General features: G+C 48.7%; 1 protein-coding gene across 3 annotated transcripts; it reads left to right on the top strand.

The window, feature by feature from the left end:
- Nucleotides 1-14,281: 14,281 nt before the first annotated feature.
- On the top strand, nt 14,282-22,565 carry LOC136147078 (serpin A3-6-like). 3 transcript variants are annotated; one of them, XM_065906244.1, is made up of 4 exons: nt 14,282-14,915; nt 17,030-17,300; nt 19,948-20,098; nt 22,198-22,565. In XM_065906244.1, the coding sequence occupies exons 1-4, from the start codon at nt 14,282-14,284 to the stop codon at nt 22,390-22,392; spliced, it is 1,251 nt and encodes a 416-aa protein (XP_065762316.1). In that variant the 3' UTR covers nt 22,393-22,565. The 3 variants fall into 3 exon arrangements, with proteins under 3 accessions (XP_065762316.1, XP_065762315.1, XP_065762314.1); XM_065906243.1 differs by adding an exon at nt 19,530-19,748 and having other exon boundaries at nt 19,948-22,320; XM_065906242.1 differs by having other exon boundaries at nt 19,530-22,320.
- Nucleotides 22,566-22,796: the final 231 nt, after the last annotated feature.

The following is a 22,796-nucleotide window of genomic DNA, read 5'->3' as shown; positions in this document are numbered from 1 at the left end:
TGACTGGGGCATGGAGCACATGTATGTCACGTGAGGAGGTGACCTGTGGCCGGCTCACCACGCTGGCTGGGGCTGCGATTCCGGCCCCATCCATGGCCCCACACTCACCTGAAATAGAAATCTTTGCCTGAACCTTAGAGGAGCTGGGGATAGACAGCAGGTCTGCAGGGCTCTTGAGGCAGAAGCTGATCCCTGCAGGAGAATAGTGAGAGGCTGGCCTCCTGGGATAACACGGACTGTTCTGAGCCTCCCTTGGCTCATTACCCTCCTTTCAGCATCACCCACAGTGAGGAGAACAACCCTCAGTGCGGGATGGGTGGGAATCCGTGCGTGGAGGAGACAGAGCTGTGAGCATGGGAGGTGCTGGGACCTGGGCTGAGACTCAGGTGTTTGCAGCCGGACCCTCTGAGTCTCAGTGTCCTCCTTTGCCCCCATGACCGCTCAGGGTTACCATGGAGCTGAAGCCAGAGATGCAGATGGCCATTCTTTATCCCTGGTGGCTCAGATGGTGAAGAATCTGCCTGCAGTGCTGGAGCCCTGGGTACGATCCCTGGGAAGGGAAGATCCCCTGGAGAAGGAAATGGCAACCCACTCTAGTACTCTTGCCTGGGAAATCCCGTGGACAGAAGAGCCTGGTGGGCTGCAGTCCATGGGGTCGCACAGAGTCGGACACGACTCAGTGACTAACACTTAAACCAGGGAAAACTGAGCTCACGGAGCCATGCTCTGGCCTCTCCTGGGACATTTTCTCCTGCACCTCCTGCTGTGATGCTCTGCTCGTCACCGGAGTGCAGGCCAGCTTGTCAACCTCGCCTCCTAGGAGCCTCTTTTGGACTCTTTCAAATGTCCAGGTGGCTTATTCATTTGGCTGGAGTGGTTTTTAAATGGTAAATATGAGTCAATAGGACTTTCTACTTTACTGCAGCATTAACAGAAAAGTTAATATGTACTCAGGAGAAAGAGTGCAAAACTTTTGCAGCTCAAAAGCCTTGTCCTTCCTGAACTGGCTTGGTAGCAGGGCTGGCACACAGGTGGCCTCCAGCCTGAGTGCAGAAGCAGGGTGAACGTGGGTTAATGGGTGTCAGCCAGACTTAATTTTCCTCCACATTTGTTTATTATGACTTTATTCTTATTCAGCTCATCCACTGTCTGGATATAAACACACACAGGCTCACTTTTTCCCTTGACTTCTTGAGATCTTCAAAATTTTCTCTTGATGTTTACCAAAGGGAGGGCACAGCAGGTGGCTATTCATGGTTTCATTCATTTATTCTTTTATGGAGTGCCTACTTCATACTGAGGATGCATTAAGTACTGGGGAATAAGGCACAATCCTGATTTCAAGGACTTTTTTTTTGTTTCATATTATTATTATAGAAGAATTCAAACATAGACAAAAATAGGATGGCATTGTGAACCCCACATAGATACAATCTACTTCAATCACTGTCAACATGCTGGTGCTGCTGCTAAGTCACTTCAGTCGTGTCCGACTCTGTGTGACCCCATAGACGGCAGCCCACCAGGCACCCCTGTCCCTGGGATTCTCCAGGCAAGAACATGAGTGGGTTTCCATTTTCCTCTCCAATGCATGAAAGTGAAAAGTGAAAGTGAAGTCGCTCAGTTGTGTCCGACTCTTCACGACCCTGTGGACTGCAGCCTACCAGGCTCCTCCATCCATGGGATTTTCCAGGCACTGGAAAGAGTACTGGAGTGGGGTGCCATTGCTGTCTCTGCTATCAACATGGGGCCAATGTAATTTTCTCCTACCTCTAATTCCTTTACCTTTTGGGTTGTTTGAAGGAAAACCTGCACAGAATTTTATTTTTTATTTATTTTATTTTGGCTGCATTGGGTCTTTGATATGGTGGATGGACTTTCCTAGTTGTGGTATGCTCTAGAGCGCAAGGGTTCAGGAGTTGTGGTGTGTGGTCTTAGCTGCCCCGCGGCATGTGGGATCTTAGCTTCCTTATCAGGGATGGAACCCACGTCCCCTGCATTAGAGGGTGGATTCTTAACCACTGGACCATCATGGAAGTCCCTTTGATAGTGTCTTTGGACTTGAAAAGCTCTAATTTTGATGAAGTCCAATTTACCTCCTTTTATAGTCATTGCTCATGCTTTTGGTGTCAAATCTAAGAATCCATTGTCAAATCTAAGGTTGTGAAGATTTGTCCTTTGTTCTAGGAGTTTTTATATGTTATAGTTAGCTCTTTGATCCATTTTGAGTTAATTTTTTTTGAGTTAATTTTTATACATGGTATGAGGTAGGAGTTCAACCTGACCCACTATGTTATCGAAGAATATATCACAACATATTTTCATTCAAAGTATTTATCTGTGTACATTGCTACACCTAAAGCTCCTTGAGAGCTGGGACTCTGACTCTTCTGTACACCATTGTATTCCAATAAGACTGCAGTGATTAACAGATAGTAGGCACTCAATAAATATTCAGTGAATAAATGAATGAATGAGCGAATAAATTGCTATATTTTTTTTGCTACAGAATGTGAATACTGATATGCTTAGGGCAGACTTCTAACTTTCTGTTTGTTTTCTATTTGATTCATCTATATTTTGTACTTTTTCTCTTGCTGTATTTTTGGCTTATTTGAAGAGTTTTTATGTTTCTGTTTTACACAACTGTTGGCTTATCAACTATATTTCTTTGTCTTACATTTTTTTCAATAGATTAAAACTTGAGAATAAATCTTTAACTTATCAGTGTGTACCTTCAAATAAAACTATACTTCTCAATATATACTCAATATATACCTAATATATACTTCTCAAAACTATACTCAATATACTATATATTGAGTAAAATGTAAGAAATTTACATCAATATTTTTTATTTTTTCCTTTTTTCCTTTTGTACTTGGTGCTATTATTATCTTTAATTTATATACATTATAAACTCCACAACATATTGCAACTTTTTGTTGTTGTTGCTATAAACAATCAACATCCATCAAACAGTTCCAAAATGAAGAAAAAAATTCTACTTTTTCTATTTCTGGTATTCTTCATTCCTGGGTTTAGGTACCAATTTCTGACTGTGTATTTTCCTTCTGTCCCAAGAACTTTCTTTTCCATTTTTTGTAATGCAGGTCTGCTGACAATAAATTGTCCGATCTCTTGTTTGTCTAAAAAAATAAATCTGTACTTTACCTTCAATTTTGAAGATTATTTTTTTGTGTGTACAGAATGTTGGTAATAAGACAACCACCATTTCCTGTTACACAGTCCTGGCATTCAAGTCTGACTAGGCGGTTAGAATCTTTCACTCCGGGTGTCTCCTGTGTTTACCTGTGGACAATGGCTGGCTGAAACCATCAAAGGCTTCCTCACTCATGGTTGATGCTGACTGTGAGCAAAGACCTCAGCCAATGTGGTCAGGACACCTACATAAGCCCCTTCCATGTGGTGTGGCCTTCCTCCCAGCGCTGTGCTAGATCACAGGTCACACAGTCACTTGCATACCACCCACCACATTGGTCAAGGTCATTATAAACTACCACCCAGGGAGTGCCAAGGTCACACTGCGGGACATAAAATATGGTTTTGGTTTCTTTGGAAAATTTATTCTTCCATGTGTTGTGGCTGTTCAGTCACTCAGTCGTTCTGACCGTTTGTGATCCCATGAACTGCAGCACACCAGGCTTCCCTGTCCTTCACTATCTCCCAGAGTTCGCTCAAACTCATGCCCATTGAATCAGTGATGCCATCCAACCATCTCATCCTCTGTCATCCCCTTCTTCTCCCTGTTTCAATCTTTCCCAATGTCAGGGTCTTTTCCAGTGAGTCGGTTCTTCACATGAGGTGGCCAAAGTGTTGGAGCTTTAGCATCAGTCCTTCCAATGAATACTCAGGATTGATTTCCTTTAGGATTGACTGGTTTGATCTCCTTGCAGTCCAAGGGACTCTCAAGAGTCTTCTCCAGCATCAGAGTTTGAAATTGTAATTTAGATTTATGAAAGTGAAGTCGCTTAGTCGTGTCTGACTCTTTGTGACCCCATGATCTGTAGCCCACCAGGCTCCTCCATCCATGGGATTTTCCAAGCAAGAGTACTGGAGTGGGTTGCCATTTCCTTCTCCACTAGATTTAGGATGTAATCCTTTTTATTTTCTATATATTTCCCACTTTGACTAATATTCTATTCTTTTCTCTTTTTTTGCCAGCATCCATTTGGAGAATCAAATATACTTATATATATATTTTATCTTCTTTTTCTCAATGGTTATAATTGGATGTATGTCTCAACTATCTTTGGAAATTAGATACTCTTTATTCTAATCAAAATGTACTTGTTTTTTCCCACCAATTGAAATTAACCTCCACCTGCCCCAAATTCCAAGGCTATTTCTCACCCCAATCAGATGAGACCATCAACAACACTTAACCCTATTTTCCTTTTTTAATCTCTCTCTCTCTGTATCTCTCACTCTTCTTGCTCCTCCCTTTATGAAACGTTTGAGAGTTCCTTATTTCAATTGTTTTTCTTTGTGGTCCCTGTGGTAGACTGAAAACTGGATCATCAAAATACATCCAGATTTGAATCCTTTGAAATTTGTGAATGTTACCTCTAGGGCAGAAGAAAATAAAAAGTGTAAGGGTGGCAGGATTATTGCAGATTTGATTAACTGAAGCATCTTGAGACAGAAGATAGGGAGTTTATCCTGGATTTTCCATGTGAAACTTCAGGGTTATCACAAGAGTCCTTGTAAGAGATTGGTCAAAAGGGAATCAACACAGAGAGAAGGAAAATCGATGTGACTATGGAGGAAGAGACGGGAGGGTTGCACCCACAAGTCAAGGGGTGTTGGCAGCCAGCAGCACGTGAAAGAAGCAAGGAGTGGAGACGGCCCTAGAGGCTGTATTTCAAGTCACTCAGTATGTGGCAGTTTGTATAAGCAGCCATAGGAGCTTACGCACCACTCAGGCCCTAGGTTTTCTTAGGTATAAAGATGAAAGGAGAAGCATTCTGTCTCTCTACACTGTTCAGCTGAGTGCCACCTCTCGGAGATTCTTAGGCAGTTCTTTTTTCTCTGGCTTCCATGTTCTTGCTCAGCCCCAGGGACAACAGACTCAACCTAATTGTGTGTGTTCATTTGCTCAGTTGGGTCCAACTCTTTGCAATCCCATGAACTGCAGTACTCCAGGCTTCCCAGTCCTTCACTATCTCCCAGAGTTTGCTCAAACTCATGTCCATTGAGTCAGTGATGCTACCTAGCCATCGTGTCCTCTGCCTAGCTAGTCAGAGTCAAATCAACCCTCCCTCTAGGGATCTCTGTGGACCAAGCTCTTCCCAGGATCCTCTATATCCTGGCATCTCCTAGGGCACTCAGACTCTGGTCTCCAGGTATTTACCCACCTGTGAGAAAGAAAAACCTCACGCTGGTTGTCCCTGAAGTTACCCTGCAGTTCAAGGCCACATTAATGCCCAACAGAAACATGGATTCATATCTTCCTTCCCTGAATTATCATCTATCTTTTTTTTTATCTCACGGCTTCTAATCATCAACATTTAAACATGACCAAGTTTCGTCTGTCATTAACTTTTAAAAATATATGTATGTGTGTGCCCGCGTGTGTGTGTATGTGTATCTTACTTGGTGATGACTGATGGGATTAGAGTTTCCATTTAGCAGAGACCCCACCCACCCCACATAAAGGACACAGCCTTCCAGTGCAGATCCATAGATAATTAGTGTCTTTAAAAGCAGTGGCATTAACACCTGTATAAGAATTAAACTCTCAAGACAGTAATTCTCTTTCATATGCTCAAACAGGGCAATGTCTTCCTAATTTTTTTAAGAAAGGGGACATGAAGCTAGAGAGAGCCTGAGTTTGGTGTTGGGTTGCTTTATTCCAGGCTCTACCAGCTCTACCATTTAAGAGTTTGGGGTCCTCGGGCAAGTCATGAGACTGGATGTTGACCTTTTTGTGCTCTTGTGCTAGCTGGTCGGTCATGTATGACCAGTTGTGACGCTGTGGACTGTAGCCCTACAGGCTCCTCTGTCCATGGGGTTCTCCAGGCAAGAATACTGGAGTGGGTTGCCATGCCCTCCTCCAGGGATCTTCCAGACCCTGGAAACCCACATCTCCTGCATCTCCTGCATTGGCAGGCAGACTCTTTACCATGGCACCACCTGGGAAGGATTGAAATTTTTCCTTCCTCCCAAACCCCTTCCCTAGAGATTGACACAGACAAAGATGTAATAATCAACATCATCAACATAAATAGGAACCATACCTAAACAAAGAGGCAGTCATTCTTGCCCATAGGGGATTATCTAGTAGATATTCTGCCTGTGGAATAAGCAGCAGCCACGTGGCCCCATCCAGGAAGTCCCATCTGAAGCCTGGTGGGACCGAATGGATGATTGACAATCTGACTACCTGCTCAGTAGCTAGGAGAAGGGGGCTGGGGAAAAAGAAGGAAGCAGAGGATTTTTCAGGACCAAGAGGCCATAACAGAAGAGCGAGAAGGAGAGAAGAAGGCAGAGAATGAGAAAATTCCACTGGGGAAGGGTTCCCTGCAGTTGCAACGAGGGTGGGATGGAATGGGGAGCTGGGAGAGGGGCAAAGAAATATACGAAAACCCCAGACCACGCATGGCTGAAAGCCCTGATGTGAGCCTGAACTACTGCAGGGAAAAGCTTCTTCATGTCTGTGGACTCTTTGGGCCTCTGACCACCTCCCAGGAAAACTGGGTCCCTGGCCAAACCTCCCCACAGATTGTTCCTGTGTATCTCACAAGCTAAGAATTATATTTGCTATATTATAAATTATATTATGAAAAGATTTAAAAGTTACATTTAACTTTCATTTGAAAATTATGCTAAAACAAAAGGAGAAGGAAGAGGAAGCGGGGGAAGAGAGAAGGTGACTGAATGTGGCCTTAAAATATAAATTAGTTGCTATCTGGTCTTTTACAGAACACATCTGGATTATGGACCCCAACTCCATCAAGCGTGATATTCCAGAACTAAAGAGACAACTCACCTTGAGAGCAGGATCTTTACCTGTTTTCTTCCCTCCTGGATGCCCAGTTTCTAGGTGAAAGTCTGGCTCATGAAATCACCTTGGAAATATTTGTCAGATAAAAGAAGTGAGGTAGGAGATAGATGAGTCCTGGGCTACACAGCTGGGGTTTGTCAAGTGGAGTAAAATTCAAGCTTTGTTCTCACCCAGACACTCCAAGGACAGAGCTGCTGGCAGAAGCTGAGCTCTGCTGAAGTAAAGAGATAAGGTGCCTACTCGGAGGTCCAGGAAGACTTCCCTGTCTGTATATGCATAGAAAGGCTTCTTGGAAGTCAAGAAGGGAGGGGCCCCACCCCATAATAAGGGTGGACATGCACCCAGAGGCCTTTTCAGTGGGATCCATCTTAGCAAAATGTCAAGTGTGCATCTTGGGGAGGGCCCAAGGACCTGGTTGGGTGTGAAAAAAGAAACAAAATAACTGGCTAAATGTAAACAAAGACCCAGAAGGACTGTCCTGTATAAGTGATTTAAATCACCTTTTTGAAGACTTGTACACCCATGGCTGATTCATGTCAGTGTATGGAAAAACCACTACAATATTGTAAAGTAAGTAGCCTCCAATTAAAATAAATAAATTAAAAAATAATAATAATAAATAAGGAAAAAAAATCACCTTTTTACTTCTCTTCTCATTCAGGATGCTGGCACTCCTTTCTGGGTGTGTATTTCTGTCCTGCGTCTGACTTACAGAAACTGCTTGTCTGTGTCCTCCCCCATACACTGCACTATAACTTTAATAATAAACTTTGTACCTGTTCGGCAGTTTTTGCCTCCTTGAAGCAGTTTTGCTTTCAAACAGGGTAAAAAATCAGAGAATTTTGCTTCTAGCCTCTAACCCTTAATGGACTGGCAGTTAGGTTGAATGCCTGGACAGGGAAATAAGATCTGTCCCTCCCAGAACAGATGGAATAAAGGAATGAGTGATGTTACAAAAGTGTTTGTAACCTATACAATCCATGGGTAATGAAGACAAAAATGAGTATTTTTTAAAAAAATCTGTGGAGCCTTCTTTCTATGGAGGGGAAGTTGGTCTCTGTCTTGGACAAGACCCTCCATGCATTCTGGGAGAGTGATGTTTCCATTCACTTTACACAGAGGAAGAACCAATCTCAAATCTCTTCTGTATTATAATTTCTTTATATTCTCATCAGGACCTAGAAAACATGATTCCATGACCATCCTTACAAAAACAGTGCATGTGGAATTGAAGAAAAAGCCAGTATAAAAAACCCTGCAAGTGGCAACTAAGACCCAGTGCAGCAAAATAAATAAATATATATTTTTAAATATAAAATTTTTTTCTCTGAAACAAAGCAGATGAATGAGCTGGAATCAAGATTGCCAGGAGAAACATCAAAAACCTCAGATACGCAAATGACATCACCCTTATGGGAGAAAGTGAAGAACTAAAGAGCCTCTTGATGAAAATGAAAGAGGAGAGTGAAAATGTTGGCTTAAAACTCAACAGTCAGAAAACTAAGGTCATGGCATCCGGTCCCATTACTTCATGGCAAACAGATGGGGAAACAGTGACAGACTTTAATTTTTTGTGCTCCCAAATCACTGCAGATGGTGACTGCAGCCGTGAAATTAAAAGAGGCTTGCTCCTTGCAAGAGAAGCTATGACAAACTTAGACAGAATATTAAAAAGCAGAAATATTACTTTGCTAACAAAGGTCCGTCTAGTCAAGGCTATGGTTTTAGCAGTAGTCATGTATGGATGTGAGAGTTGGTCTCTAAAGAAAGCAGAGTGCCAAAGAATTAATGCTTTTGAACTGGGGTGTTGGAGAAGACTCTTGAGAGTCCCTTGGACTGCCACTCAATCCTAAAGGAAATCAGTCCTGAATATTCATTCATTGGAAGGACTGATGATGAAGCTGAAACTCCAATACTTTGGCCAACTGATGTAAAGAACTGACTCATTGAAAAAGACCCTGATGTTGGGAAAGATTGAAGGCAAGAGGAGAAGGGGACGACAGAGGATGAGATGGTAGGATGGCATCACCAACTTGAGTTGGTGAAGGACAGGGAAGCCTGGCGTGCTGCAGTTCATGGGGTCGCAAAGAGTCAGACACGACTGAGCGACTGAACTGAACTGAGACCAATGAGGACTATAGGAGCTCAGGGAGAGGCTGAGAGATGGCCAGAGGAGCACAGAGCATGTGGCCATTAGTCTGGAGCATTGGTCTGGAACTCCAGGGGACAGAGGGCACCCAGGACAAGTCAGCCCCCCATAAGCGTTCTCAGCGGTACTCAGAAAAATGGAAAATTCTTTAGCTTTACATCAACTGGAGTTCAGACTAAGTCAGTTCAGTCTTAAGGAAAATAATGGCTCTCCTGAGGCCAGAGCATTTGGGAACACGCGGGGAAAATAATGAGGCAATATTAGCACTGATGCGCAATGTCCATTCTCCTGATGTTCTCAGCATATAGATTAAACAAACAGAGCAGACAGCCCTATTGTACTCCTTCATGAAAAGTGCCAGGCTGGATGAGTTACAAGCTGGAATCAAGACAGATGGGAGAAACATCAACAACCTCAGATATGTGGATGATACCGCCTTACTGGCAGAAAGCGAAGAGAAATTACAGAGCCTCTTGATGAGGGTGAAAGAGCTGGCTTAAAACTAAATATTAAAAAACCTAAGATCATGGCATCTAGCTTGATTACTTCATGGCAGATAGAGAGGGAAAAGGTGAAAGCAGTGTCAGATTTCCTCTTCTTGGCCTTGAAAATCACTGTGGACCGTGACTGCAGCCTTGAATTCAGAAGATATTTGCTTCTTGGCAGGAAAGCTGAGACAAACCTAGGGGGTGTGTTGAAAAGCAGAGACATACTCTGCCACCAAAGGTTTGTACAGTCAAAGCAATGGTCTTCCCAGTGGTCATGTAGGGTTTTAAGAGCCAGACAGTTAAGAAAGCAGAACGCTGAAGAATTGATGCCTTCAAACTGTGGTGCTGGAGAAGACTCCCGAGTCCCTTGAACAGCAAGGAGATCAAACCAGTCAATCTTAAGGGAAATCAACCCTGAATACTCATTGGAAGGACTGATACTGAGGCTGGAACTCCAGTATTTTGGTCATCTGATGCGAACGGCTGACTCATTGGAAAAGTCCCTGATGCTGGGAAAAATTGAGGGCAGAAGGAGAAGAGGGTATCAGAGAATGAGACGCCTGGATAGCATCATCAATGCAATGGACTTGAACTTGGGTAAACTTCAGGAGATGGCGAGGAACAGGGAGGCATGGCGTGCTGCAGTCCTTGGGGTCACAGAGTCAGGCAGGTCTGGCCAAGTGAACAACAACAACAAAAATGTCCATTCTCATTTTCTCTCAAAGTAGTGCAATCCTGCATGTTTAGCTGGGACTTGGCTACACAATGTAGAATGTTGGCTGCACTGAACAGCCTCCCCTGCAGCTAGCTGTGGCCCTGTGACCAAGCAGTGGCCAATGGAACAGAAGTGGAAACAGCATAGGCAACATTTAGGACATTTCTTTCAAAGGAAAGGCTGTGCTTTTCCCTTCCCTGCTTCCCATTAACTGGAAGGTTGACACAGCAATAGGCCACCTGCCAAACAAACCTGAGTAATAGAGAGCAACGAGCTGGAAGGAACCTGGGTCCCTGACAAGGTGGAACCACCATGCCTGCATGCAGACACTGCCCGCATCTGGACCTACATGAGAGGGAAGTAAACTGCAGCCTCGTTTCAGCCACTATTTCTTAGGGATTGTGTGTAACTCATGTTATCAATTCTGGAAATATGGAGCCTGAAAGGACGCATCATTTCAGACAGATGGGATCAAACTCTCCCGGGTCACCTCAGTGTCTTACAGTCCATGAATGTTTATTAAGTTCTCTAAGGATGCAGCACAGCACAAAACAAGTGAAAAATCCTGTCTCAACAGAGTTTACATTTAGAATTATTTCACTTATCCTTTTCAGACACCCCTCTTTCTCGGGAAATGCATCTGCCTTTAGAGACAAGAAGATGAAGGTGGAAGGGTTTCCAAAAAGGTTTTGAGGTCACACAGCTGGTGAGTAGACTTTCAGGATTCAGGTTTATCTTCTGCCAAAGCCACATTCTTACCACTAACACAGTAATCTCCAAACTGAGTTCTGTGGAGTCCCTAGGGGTAACAGAGGTTTGTTTTGGTCTGTCATGGATGGATGGTTGTGAGTGTAGGAGATGAAGGGGCAGATTTTTCCCCATGAGCACAAGAAAGGCCTGAGATTAGTTCAGAGAGTATCTAAGGAGACCCCGAGGACAAGGATAAAGGACAGCCGGCTCTTGAAGTGAACTAAAATGATGAAGGGCAACTTGACAAACCAAAACACAGCAGGCCCCCAAAGACAGATGGTACCAGGTATCAGAGGTCCCAGACACTTAGGCTCTTGACACTCTAAGGGGACCCTCGGGCGGAACAGCCCTGTCTGGGAATGGGGGAGCATCTCAATGTGCAAATCGAGCTATATTCACATAAAGGGTCCTACATTTCAATTTTGTCTGAGTTTGGTCTACGGCCATACCACCCTGAACGTGCCCGATCTCGTCAATTTTGTCTGAGTTTGTGTTTGTGGGTCCCGATCGCATACCCACACTTGCACACACACACACACATCAAGACAAGTGATTCGTAGAAGAAACACAATGCTAGCTAGACGTGTCCCAGAGCGACACAGCTCTGGGGAATATTTTCAAATATTCTCCTTTCCATTTACTGGGTTTTTACATGGTCTTTAATGAGGATATGACAAACAGTGGGGGGAAAATACTAAGAAGAGTCAATATATATATTTTTAAAAAGAACAAGAGTCAGAGATATTTTTCAACATGAGCTTTCACACACTCCTCAATGAATTTTCTTAAATGGGAGAAATCTCTTTCAAGGGTTATTTCTGTTTATTTTTAGTTTAGGTTTTCTGGTGGGGAGGGAGAAAAAGTGAGTGGTTTCTGTAACTAGGTTGTTCAAATAGATCTAATAAATCCTGTTACCGGAAATGGTAGGCTGTGAATTTCCAGTCAGAGGACAGAACACTGTGCTGTCCCCGCCTACATTTCACAAGCCTGGGAGGAGGGCTTTGCAGGATAAATAGGCAACAGCACCCGGGAAACTCCAGCATCCGGGCAGGCGGCGGCTCTGGATCCACTGCCCACATCCCGCTTTCCCAGGCAGGTAATCCGTGATGCTCCCACACTGGGAGCCAAGGGACTCCTTTCCCAGGGTGGTTCTGGCCTCGGTCAGGGGTTGGTAGAACCTGAGGCAGGAGGGAGGCAGGAGGACATGTGTCCAATGCTAGGAGGGTTCTGAGCCCTCTGAAGCCCAGTCCTCTCTCTGGGTCTCAGTGTTCATCCTGCAAAGGGGGAGACGTGACACCGGGGCTTCTGGGGGCATTTTTGTTTTTGAGTCTTTGGGGTTGTGATTCGAGCCAGCTGTGCACCGCATCCAGCAGTGCATCCACCATCAGGTCAGAGCTCCCCCGAGGGTCCTGAGGTGCGTCTCCTGGCCTGGCACAGGGCGCTGCTCTCAGAGAGCCCTGGGGACAGAATTAGTGCAGTGGATCCCTCTGGGCAGAGGTTGCAGGGTCTCCAGGGGGGTTTCCTGGGCTCCACTATCTCTCCAGGGACCCCAGCAAGCAGACAGGAGCTGAAACTGCCCAGCACCAAAGACAGACAGCTCAGGAACAGAGCCAGCCCTCCAGCCCAGCCCAAAGCTGCTTTTGTTACTTAGTTGCTAAGTCGTGACTGACAGTTTTGCCGCTCCATGGACTGTAGCATGTCAGGCTGCTTTGCCCATGAGATTCTCCAGGCAAGAATATTGGAGTGGGTTGCCATTTCCTCCTCCAGGGGATCTTCCTGACCCAGGAATCAAACCCACATTTCCTGTGTCTTCTGCATTGGCAGGCAGTCTCTTTACCATCCGAGCCACCACCATCTGGCTAGCTATTTCTCCAGGAAGAATTTTGGGGGCAAATGTTTAATTCTTTGTGAAAGAAACCATTGCATCAGCTCTGCATAAACAAACTTTTGGGGCAACTGGTCGCTTCTGTCCTCAGGCTTGTCCCAAGGCCTTTCCCCTGGGCTCCGAATGAGACTCATCTCAGGCTCCTCCCTTCCACCTCCTCCTCTCCTTCCCTCCCCCCTCACCACCCCAGCAGCCCTCTCTCCTCTGAACCCTGAAATGTGGGGTCAGAGGCTACAGATAAACAGCCCTCTTTGCTGAGGTCACCAGCTTTGACCTCAGTCTCTCCTGAGGCTTCCAAGCTGTATCTCTGCCCCCAGGGATCACAGTCTGGCTTGTTGAGTCCTAGAAAGTGTCGCTAGTGGAGGGGGTGACATGTCTGGAACTCCTCTTAGGAGCCCAGCACCTTCATCCCGTATGTCACCTGAGCCGTTCCACATGTTGGACAGAGGTGGGAACTGAGGATCAGAGAGGTTCAGTCACTGCTCGTCACCACACAGCACTCACAAGCGGTCCAAACGAAATCCTCGACCAGGTCCCTGAGACTCTAAGCTCACCTGCTTCTCCCCACTAGGAGGCCTTTCCAGGCTCTTGATGGAAACACCCTCCACGTGTCCACGTGGCAGGGCTGAGCAGAACACTCTGCCCTCCTTGTTCTTTGCACCAGCCCTGCTCAGGGCAGCCAGGCTCCAGCACGGCTCCGCTGCCTGTGGCGGCCTCTCTCCTGAACCCTCTCTGTGACCAGGCACCTCGACGGGAGAGCCTCCCTGAGGTCACACCCTGTCTTCAGAGGCGGGGAGAGGTGCACAGTCCTCTGATGAGTGCAGGGCTCCTTCCTGGGGGGACAGAGAGGGGCACGGTGGGAAAGGAGCCCGGCTTCCTAGGCCCCTTTGATGGTGTCTGCTCCCGGGAGGGGGATGGGTTCTCGCTGGCCAGCACCTCGCACCCATCACCAGCTTCCCCACCCTGGAGCCAGCACCCCAGGCTCCTCCCCCTCACTCCTCTATGGCTTGCTGTGAGACCTTGGAAAAGCCCCTTCCCCTCTGTGCCCAGTCTCTCCACTGGGAAAATTGGTACCAATCACAGCACTTGGTCAAAGGGTGAGCGGGAGCCCAGAGCCTCTTGGTGTGTGTTGGGAGCCCAGGAGGGTGCCTGCCCCTGGGAGGTCAGAGAGCAGCAGGTCTGAGAGAACAGAGACCACGGGGGACAGTGGGTGGGGGCTGGGATGTCATCTAATCCACGGAGACTTAAGGAGCTCTGCTTTTCAGACATGAGGGCAGAGAGAATGTCTACCCTCCTGGCTCTCGGGCTCCTGGTGGCTGGACTCTGCTCCAGTGTTCACTGCCTCCCAGAGAACGTGACCCTGGAAGAACCGTACAAAGGGGCATCTGTGGATGACCACTCATTAGCCTCCAGCAACACTGACTTCGCCTTCAGCCTCTATAAGCAGTTGGCTTTGGAGAACCCCAATAAGAATGTCATCTTCTCCCCTCTGAGCATCTCCATAGCCTTAGGCTTCCTGTCCCTGGGGGCCCGTGGCTCTACCCTGACGGAGATCCTGGAAGGTCTCAAGTTCAACCTCACAGAGACTCCCGAGACAGAAATCCACCAGGGCTTCCAGCACCTCCTGCAGACACTCAATCAACCCAGCAACCAGCTGCAGCTGAGCGCGGGCAATGCCATGTTTGTGCAGGAGGAGCTGAAGCTGCTGGACAAGTTCATAGAAGATGCCAAGGTGCTGTACTCCTCCCAGGCCTTCCCCACCGAGTTCAACGATTCCAATGCTGCCATGAAGCTCATCAACGTCTATGTGAAGAATAAAACCCAGGGGAAAATTGAGGACTTGTTCAAGGACCTTGACCCCTTCACGAAGATCATACTGGTGAATTACATCTACTTTAAAGGTGGGTGGCCGGATTGCGGTTGGGGAAGATGCAGATTTAGTTCTCAGGCTTCAGGATCATTTCTATCCTGGCTCAGCCAACTATGTTGCCAGCAAACCCCTATAGAGAAGTCTCCTCGTGGCCTGGAGGGCTTAAACACCAAGGCCCACCCTGACCATAGTCTTTGCCTATTTTAGCTTTTTCCAAATTGCTTTTCTCATTGTAGGGCAGTGACTACCTTATGGGAGGCAGAGGGATGCTTTTTTTTTTTTTAATTTATTTGTTTGGCTGCCTTCGTTCTTGGCTGCAGCACGTGGGATCTTTCGTGGTAGTAGGCAGAGTCTATAGTTGTGGCAGGCAGGTTCAGTACTTGTGGCATGCTGACTTTGCCTGGAGGCGTGTGTCATCTATTTCCTGGCCAGTGGTTAAACCCATGTCCTCCACATTGCAAGATGGATTCTTATGCACTGGACTGCCATGTAAGTCCCAGAGGGAGACTTTTTATTCTGAGTTAAACTTGCCTGCCTGCCGAAAGAAGGAGCGCTTTCCTTTCAGATCTATCTGTGGGAGATGGGGACTCCAGTTTCCTCCCTGATGAGACAGTTTAGGACATGCTTAGGAAGGCCTCTGCTCACACACTGAGGGCTGTGTAAGACGAGGGCGCCCTCTAAATGGATCTGGTCTCTGGGGGTTGAAGTGGGGCTGGTGGCCAACTTCACAGTGTGACAGCCTCTGAGCAGCCTGGCCACCTCAAGATTCTTCAGTGGTGTGCTTCTGCTATCCTGAGGCAAGACCACATCTGGGGAAAGTCCCGGGGTTGGACAATATCTGGGCCATGATATCTTCATTTTTTTAAAATTCATTTATTTTTTAATTGAAGGATAATTGCTTTACAGAATTGCGTTGGTTTCTGCCAAACATCAGTATGAATCAGCCATAGGTATACACATGTTCCCTCCCTCTTGAAACTCCCTCTGGGGCACAGTGTCTTCCCAGATTCTAGCTGGTCCAGTGCCCAGTCCCACTGATAGCAAGTTGCTATGACAAACCTCAGCCAGGAAATTCATAAGAGGCAGAGTGAAGGCAGAAAGATTTCACCTAGGGAGCCATCAGTGCAAAAGGGACTCAAAATAGATAAGGCACAAACAATTATCATTGACTGATGAAATGGTCAGGTGTCTAAGAGACCCTAGCTGTGGTGGACAAGTTAGCCCTGAGTTGGGGGCTCCTGGCCAAGTCCAGGGCTACCCTTCCTTCATCTGTGTTTTCATCTGTAAATAAAGGCAGGGGATGGCATTTCCTTGGAAAAGGAATCCAGGCGTGACCTGCCATGTTTGTTATTTGTGTCCCTGGTGGCTCAGGCGGTAAAGTGTCTGCCTGCAAAGCGGGAGACCCGGGTTCAATCCCTGGGTTGGGAAGATCCCCTGGAGAAGGAAATGGCAACCCACTCCATCTTGGGAATTTCTCCTCTAAAATCGCCTCCTCAGGGGCACCTGGCCAGCCCCACTCTCTGTCTGCTCCTGCTTCTCCCCGTGGGGGCAGAGGCAGGGATGGACTCAAAGTAGGAGGTGGGGATGGATACACACTCCATGAAGCCCCAGAGCCCTAATCTCCCCTAGAAGTCCCTGCCTCTGAGAGTGACCCATTCTCCTAAGTGGAGACTCGAGTTCTCGTGTCTGTTGACCCCGCCCTGCCCTCCAGGTCCCCGTGTGGCTCCTGCTCCAGTTGGGCTCACGAGGCTGTAGGGACGTGTGTCCTCCCTACAAAGCCAATGACCAACCCCTGGTCACTAACACGCCCCCTTAAAGGACCAGGAGGTCCCATATCTCCCCATCCTCAGCCTCATCCCCATCTTTCTGTTGTCCTCCACATTCCTGTTGACTTCACCTTTAGCACAAGTGACCTGCTTTGCTTCATATCCCGCTTCCCAATCCTGACCTGCAGGGTCCACCCCTGTCCCCATGGACTTACCCACCTGCCCAGGGGTATGTGCACACCCAGCAGGCCCACATAGAGGTTCATGATACGGGGGCTGCTGGCGTGGGGAGGGTCTTCCCCGCTCAGGGACCAGGCCAAGGAGGGAGAGACTGTAGCTCTTGTACTCACAGTCTCTTGACCTGTCCCCCCACCTCCAGCCCAGTGGAAGACCCGCTTTGACCCCAAACACACTCAGCAGGCAGAGTTCCACGTGAGCGAGAACAAGACGGTGGAGGTGCCCATGATGACCCTTGGCCTGGAAACCCCTTACTTCCGGGACGAGGAGCTGGGCTGCACGCTGGTGGAGCTCACGTACACCAGCAACGACAGCGCCCTCCTCATCCTCCCCGACGAGGGCAAAATGCAGGACCTGGAAGCCAAGCTGAACCCGGAGACGCTGACGAGGTGGCGAGAATCCCTGCAGCCCAGGTGACGCCCCAGGACCCGGAGCTGTGGGTTCACCTGCCTTCTCGGTCGTTTGCCCTCTTCCTGGACTCCTGACGCCCAGCAACTGGGCCTCAGGAATGTGCAGGCCCAGGGGCAGAGGTGGGAGAGCCTGTACTGAGATATCCTTGCCCTTTGCTGCCTGTGCGGCTCTGAGCCTGATTCTTTCCTTCTGTAAGATGACGGCATCAGAGGGGACAGGGTCTTCCTCTCACACTAACACGTGCTGTGTCGTGAGGATCCACAGCATGTGGGCTGTTGTCTCCCTCTTGGGTGGGGGAGCAGATGGAATTGTATCAGCTGAGGACTCAGGTGAGATAGACTCCAGGAATCAGCTTTGCACGGGCTACACAGTACGTTCACTCATATTTTAACCAACCTTTCAGCATTGGTTTCACAGGTTGATTGAGAAGCTATTGTGTGCCAGGGACTAATTATGCTCTGGGGGTAGGTCAGCAGATAGAACAGTAAATTCTCTGCCCTTGTGAGCTTACTCTGTGATTGAGAGAGACCTACAAGAAATAAATGTAATGAATAATTTGGTGTGTTGAATGATTAGAAAGGGGGAGACAGGTATAGTAAAGCAAAAATAAAGAAAGAAAATTGGACCCAAAGGTATTTTGTGACTGTAAGTAGAGGGCCCTTAGGTGGTGTTTGAGATGAGGGACTGAGCCATGCGGATGTGCTGGGAAAAGCATTCCTGGCCGAGGGAACAGCCAGTGCAAAGCCTCTGAGGCAGGAGCGAGCCTGGTGTGGTTGCGGATTAGTGAGGCCAGAGCAGGAGAGCAGAGGGAGCGAGAGGGAAAGCTGGGAGAAGTCGCGGTCTTCGGGGAGGACTAAGGTCACTAGGGCCTTGCAGACCCTTTGACTCCCCCACCTTCTAAGGGAAATGGAAACTCATCACAAGGTTTTGGGTCAAAGAGTGAAAGATCTGAGTGATGCTCTAGAAGAATCACCCAGGGCGCCTAGTGGAGATCAGACAGCACAGGACATGCATGGAGGGAGGGAGGCCAGCCAGGAGCCCAGTGGGGTCACCCAGGGGAGTCACTGGGGGCTGGACCAGGAGGAGCAGGAAGTGTGGGGAGGGGTCGGGCTCTGGGTAAACCAAGGGTAAACACACAGGCCAGGAGGTGGGATTCAGGAGACGGCTCTCAGGGGGACAGGAGAGGGAGAGGCAGTGCTGGGCCAGGATCTGCAGTGGGGGGGCTGGGGGGGTGTGGGCAGCATGAGGGGGCGGGGTGCCCCCACCCAGAGTCCCGCTCCCAGGCTCACATTCCCTCGGCCACCCCCTGTGCTTCTCTGGGGCTCAGCTCCCTGCTGAGAGGGGAGGGGTGTCCTTGATCCTGTTCTGAGTGGAGGATCTGCAGACCCAGGAGGGATGGGTGTGGGAGGCACTTTATAAACCACAGGGGACTGGAGACCTGCCTGCACGTGACCTAGAGACTGCAGCCCCTTCCCAACTCCTGTCCAGGGGACTTGAGGCCTTGGGGCTCCTGACTGCCAGCCCCTCCTCCCTGCAGATCCCAGGAGACCCCAGGACACGGGACCCCCTCCCCCTGGTTGTGCTCCTTCCCAGCCTCTCCCCCTCCAACCCCAAGAGCTACCACAGGGCAGGGGCCCAGTGAGTAGTGGTAAATGGGGAGAATATCCACCAGACACCTTGATTTACAAGCCCTGAGGGGACATGGACCTACACACTCCTGGCCCATAAAGGATGCTCAGTAGGAATTTGTTGACTAATGCATAAAGGAGGGAGGAAGGATGAATGTAAGGAAGAAAGAAGGTAGGTCAATGAAGAGGAATAACTACCTCCCTGCTACAAGGGAGCCAGAGTTCAAGGGGAGCCTCAGTCTCCTCATATTTAGCATCTGTCAGACCAGTCACCATGGTAAGAGTCTTAGGGGAAGTACAGACAGAGAGAGAGGGAGGGAACCTGGGGGTGGGGGACAGCTTCTCTTACTCCAAGAAACTGCTGGCGGCTCTGCTCAGAAGCAGCAACCCTGCCTGCAAGAAACTCACCGGGAAGGCAAGACAGAGACTCTGAATATTGGATGATTCTGGTCCCCTAACCCTTGAATGCAGCCCCCAGCTCTCCACCTCCCACCGCTGTCCCTGCCAAGCCCCTCCCCACCTTGCAGCAGCCCCTCTTTCCTGCAAGTGCCTCCACCTGCCTCGTGGCTCCTCTTCACCCAGCCCACTCCTTCCCCTCCCCAGGCACTCGAACTGGATGCCACCTCCTGCAAGAAGCCTTCCTGGTGACCCTGGCACATCCCTCCCGGTGCTCCCCCTCCCCCCACCCACAGCTCGGTGCCCCAGCAGCTGTGGAATCCGTGTTGGAGAAGGGTGGTTCCTGAGTCCTGCAGGATTGCAGGGGAGAAGCAGGGCCAGGTGGGGGCAAGCCCACAGTCCCTGCCTTGGCACGCTGCCCTGAAGGTGAGACTGCTGCAGACAGGGATGCATAATTAAGGAATTAAAGAGAGTTAGCCCGAGGAATAGAAACTGAGGAAAGGAGTACTTACTCCAGGGACAATGGGGTGGATGGAGATGAAACCAAGGAAGACCTCGCTGAGACGTGGGAGAAAGGTGAGCACTGAGTTGAGTAAGCCATCAAGTTTATTTTCTCACTTCCTAGTTTGATAGATACCCTCTACCTGCCCAAGTTTTCCATCTCCAGTGACTATAATCTGCCACACATCCTTTGTAAGCTGGGCATCCAGAAAGTCTTCACCGCTGAGGCTGACCTGTCAGGAATCACAGATGTCATGGACTTAGGAGTTTCACAGGTGAGTTTTTAAACTTTGGACATTTCATCTTCCACATAGGAGCTTGAAAGATGACAGCCAGGCAGACCTTTGGGTAATCTTGAATTTGCAAAACAACTATATTGCTCATTACTCAGATCAGTTCAGTTCAGTCACTCAGTCGTGTCCGACTCTTTGAGACCTCCATGGACTGCAGCACGCCAGCTCTCCCTGTCCATCACTAACTCCCAGAGTCTACTCGAACTCATGTCCATTGAGTCGGTGATGCCATCCAAACATCTCATCCTGTGTCATCCACTTCTCCTCCTGCCTTCAATCTTTCCCAATATCAGGATCTTTCCCAATGAGTCAGTTCTTCTCATCAGGTGGCCAAAATATAAGAGCTTCAAATTTAGCATCAGTCCTTCCAATGATATTCAGGAGTGATTACCTTTAGGACAGACCAGTTTGATCTCCTTGCAGTCCAAGGGACTCTCAAGAGTCTTCTCCAACACCACAGTTCAAAAGCATCAATTTGTCAGGCGAGTGTATGCTCCTTGGTTCTTTGTCTTGTCACAACAAAAATTTGGAGTGACGGACATTAAAGCCCCCCTCGGCGGGTCACAGCTCTCGGGTCTTGAACAGACCGTGTTATAGCTCTCGGGTCTTGAACGGACCGAGTTCTAGCTCTTAAATAAATCAATGTTACAGCTTAGTGTTACAGCTCTATTTTATTTAGATAATAGCAGGAAAATCCATCTTCGAGGCGTGAGGGCACATCGATCCAAAGACTCGAGGAGAAGAGTGCCTCATCACATGGGAGAGAGAGAAAGAAGAGAGCTTTGACTCCTCTTTTTATATGTTTCTCTGTCCCTGGGCCTGTCCTGTGTAAACTGGGCCAGCCAGGAGTGTTGTTTGTTTTACCTGAGGTTCTCACTCCGGTCCTCGGACGTTCCTTTGTTCTATCTTCGCGGACTTTTTCCTTCCAGTTCTATTAGCCACCGCCATTCTGGACTCCTTTTCCCTATTTTAACTACCTAACAAATTCTTCGGCGCTCAGCCTTCTTTGTGGTCCAATTCTCACACCCATGCATGATTACTGGAAAAACCACAGCTTTGGCTACACAGACCTTTGTTGGTAAAGTGATGTCTTTGCTTTTTAATATGAAGGGCATTCCTCAGTTACCCTGCCTGCAATCCTCTGGCCCAGGGGAGCTGGGTTATAACCATCTTGGGGGCTGGTTCTACCTTCTTTGTAATATATTTTGGGATAGATATCAGTCTTGGGAATGTGCCTGAGGTGGAATCAGCTGTAAACCCCCATCCCCTGATGCACCTTTTGCTGCCTATGGGATAAATTATTAAAGCCCTTAGTCCCGAACCTTGTCATTTTTAAAAGACATGTGATAGTTCTTGGTTCCTGTGCAGTGCTCAGCAGAGCAGGTGAGGGGTAGTAGGTTCTAACATTGGCTCAGGGCCATCATAATCAATATACACGAAGAGCAGGAGAGAAGAACACCCGGGGTCCTGATACTGCGATCTGAGAAGCAGAGAAGTCAGGAGTGACTAGGGGTGGAGCCGGGCTGGCCTGCAGTCTCCCCTGCACCCCAGCTGCCAGAGGATCTGGTGAAGCGGGCACAGGGGCTCTGGGGCCTCGAGGTTCAGGGCTGGGAAGCCAATCCTCGGCAAGGTGGCTGAGGCCTCAGGGACACGTCAGCTGGGGCGGAGAGGAGCAGAAAGCAGTGCTCGCCCATCAGATGCTTCGACTTGGAGGGACTGTGGACGGTTCCCTGCAAGAAAAGTGCCTCTATCTGGCCTCTCCCCCTGCACTAGGGAGTGTTTGGGGGACAGCACAGTCTCTGGACTCAGAGGGGATTCATATCAGGGAACCCCTGCTCTATGCTTCTCTGGCAGTGGGCCCAGGACTTACAGCCTTTGACTGCTTTGCACAGCCGTGGGTCACGTCTATGTGAACCGGCCAACAGGTTTGTTGGGAAAAACAAAGTTGAACAGGTAGATAAGCGTAGTGAGAGGCCAGCAGCAGAGGGTGGATGATTATCAGTCCCCTTAGAGGCGCTCAGGCAGCTTCTCACCTCCTGCCCACCCCGTCTACCATCGGTAATACTCTGGTGTCCCCACAGGTGGTCCACAGCGCTGTGCTGGACGTGGATGAGGAGGGCACCGAAGGAGCTGCTGCTACGGGAGTGGAACTTTCTCCCAGGTCCGCCTTTATGACTATTGTGCGTTTCGACAGGCCCTTCCTGATTGCCATAGTTCTCAAAGACACACAGAGCATCATCTTTTTGGGGAAAGTCGCCAACCCCAGTCAAGCCTAGAGCTCCGCTCTGAGCTGTGGGTCCCCTCCCTAAGGAGTGGGGTGCCCTGGTCCCTGGGTGCAGCCTGGGCCCTGGGCACTGAGGATCCACCCTGCCTGTCCCCACCTGCTCACCTCTGGGAAGGTGACAGTGAGTCTTCTGGGGGCTCTACATGCACAGGGAGTCTGTGTCCTGGTCACAAGGAGGCCCCGAGACCTTTGACAGCAATAAACCACCTTACTTGGACAACACTCTTTCCTGTGTGTCTCTGCCCTGATCCACCTGACTCCATGCCCTGCTGCAGACTGGGCCTCAAGGCCAAGCGCCCAGACCTCCCCACCTCTGGGCCCCTCTTCTTCAGACTCGTCAAATGGCCCAGGAGCGGGCTTTGTGTCTGTGACCAAGCCCACTGGAGCGCAGGCCCA

The sequence above is a fragment of the Muntiacus reevesi genome, chromosome 15, assembly GCF_963930625.1.
Source record: "Muntiacus reevesi chromosome 15, mMunRee1.1, whole genome shotgun sequence".
Taxonomy (NCBI): Eukaryota; Metazoa; Chordata; class Mammalia; order Artiodactyla; family Cervidae; genus Muntiacus; species Muntiacus reevesi.
The sequence above is the reverse complement of the archived record's forward strand: the minus strand, read 5'-3'. Positions and strand labels throughout refer to the sequence as shown.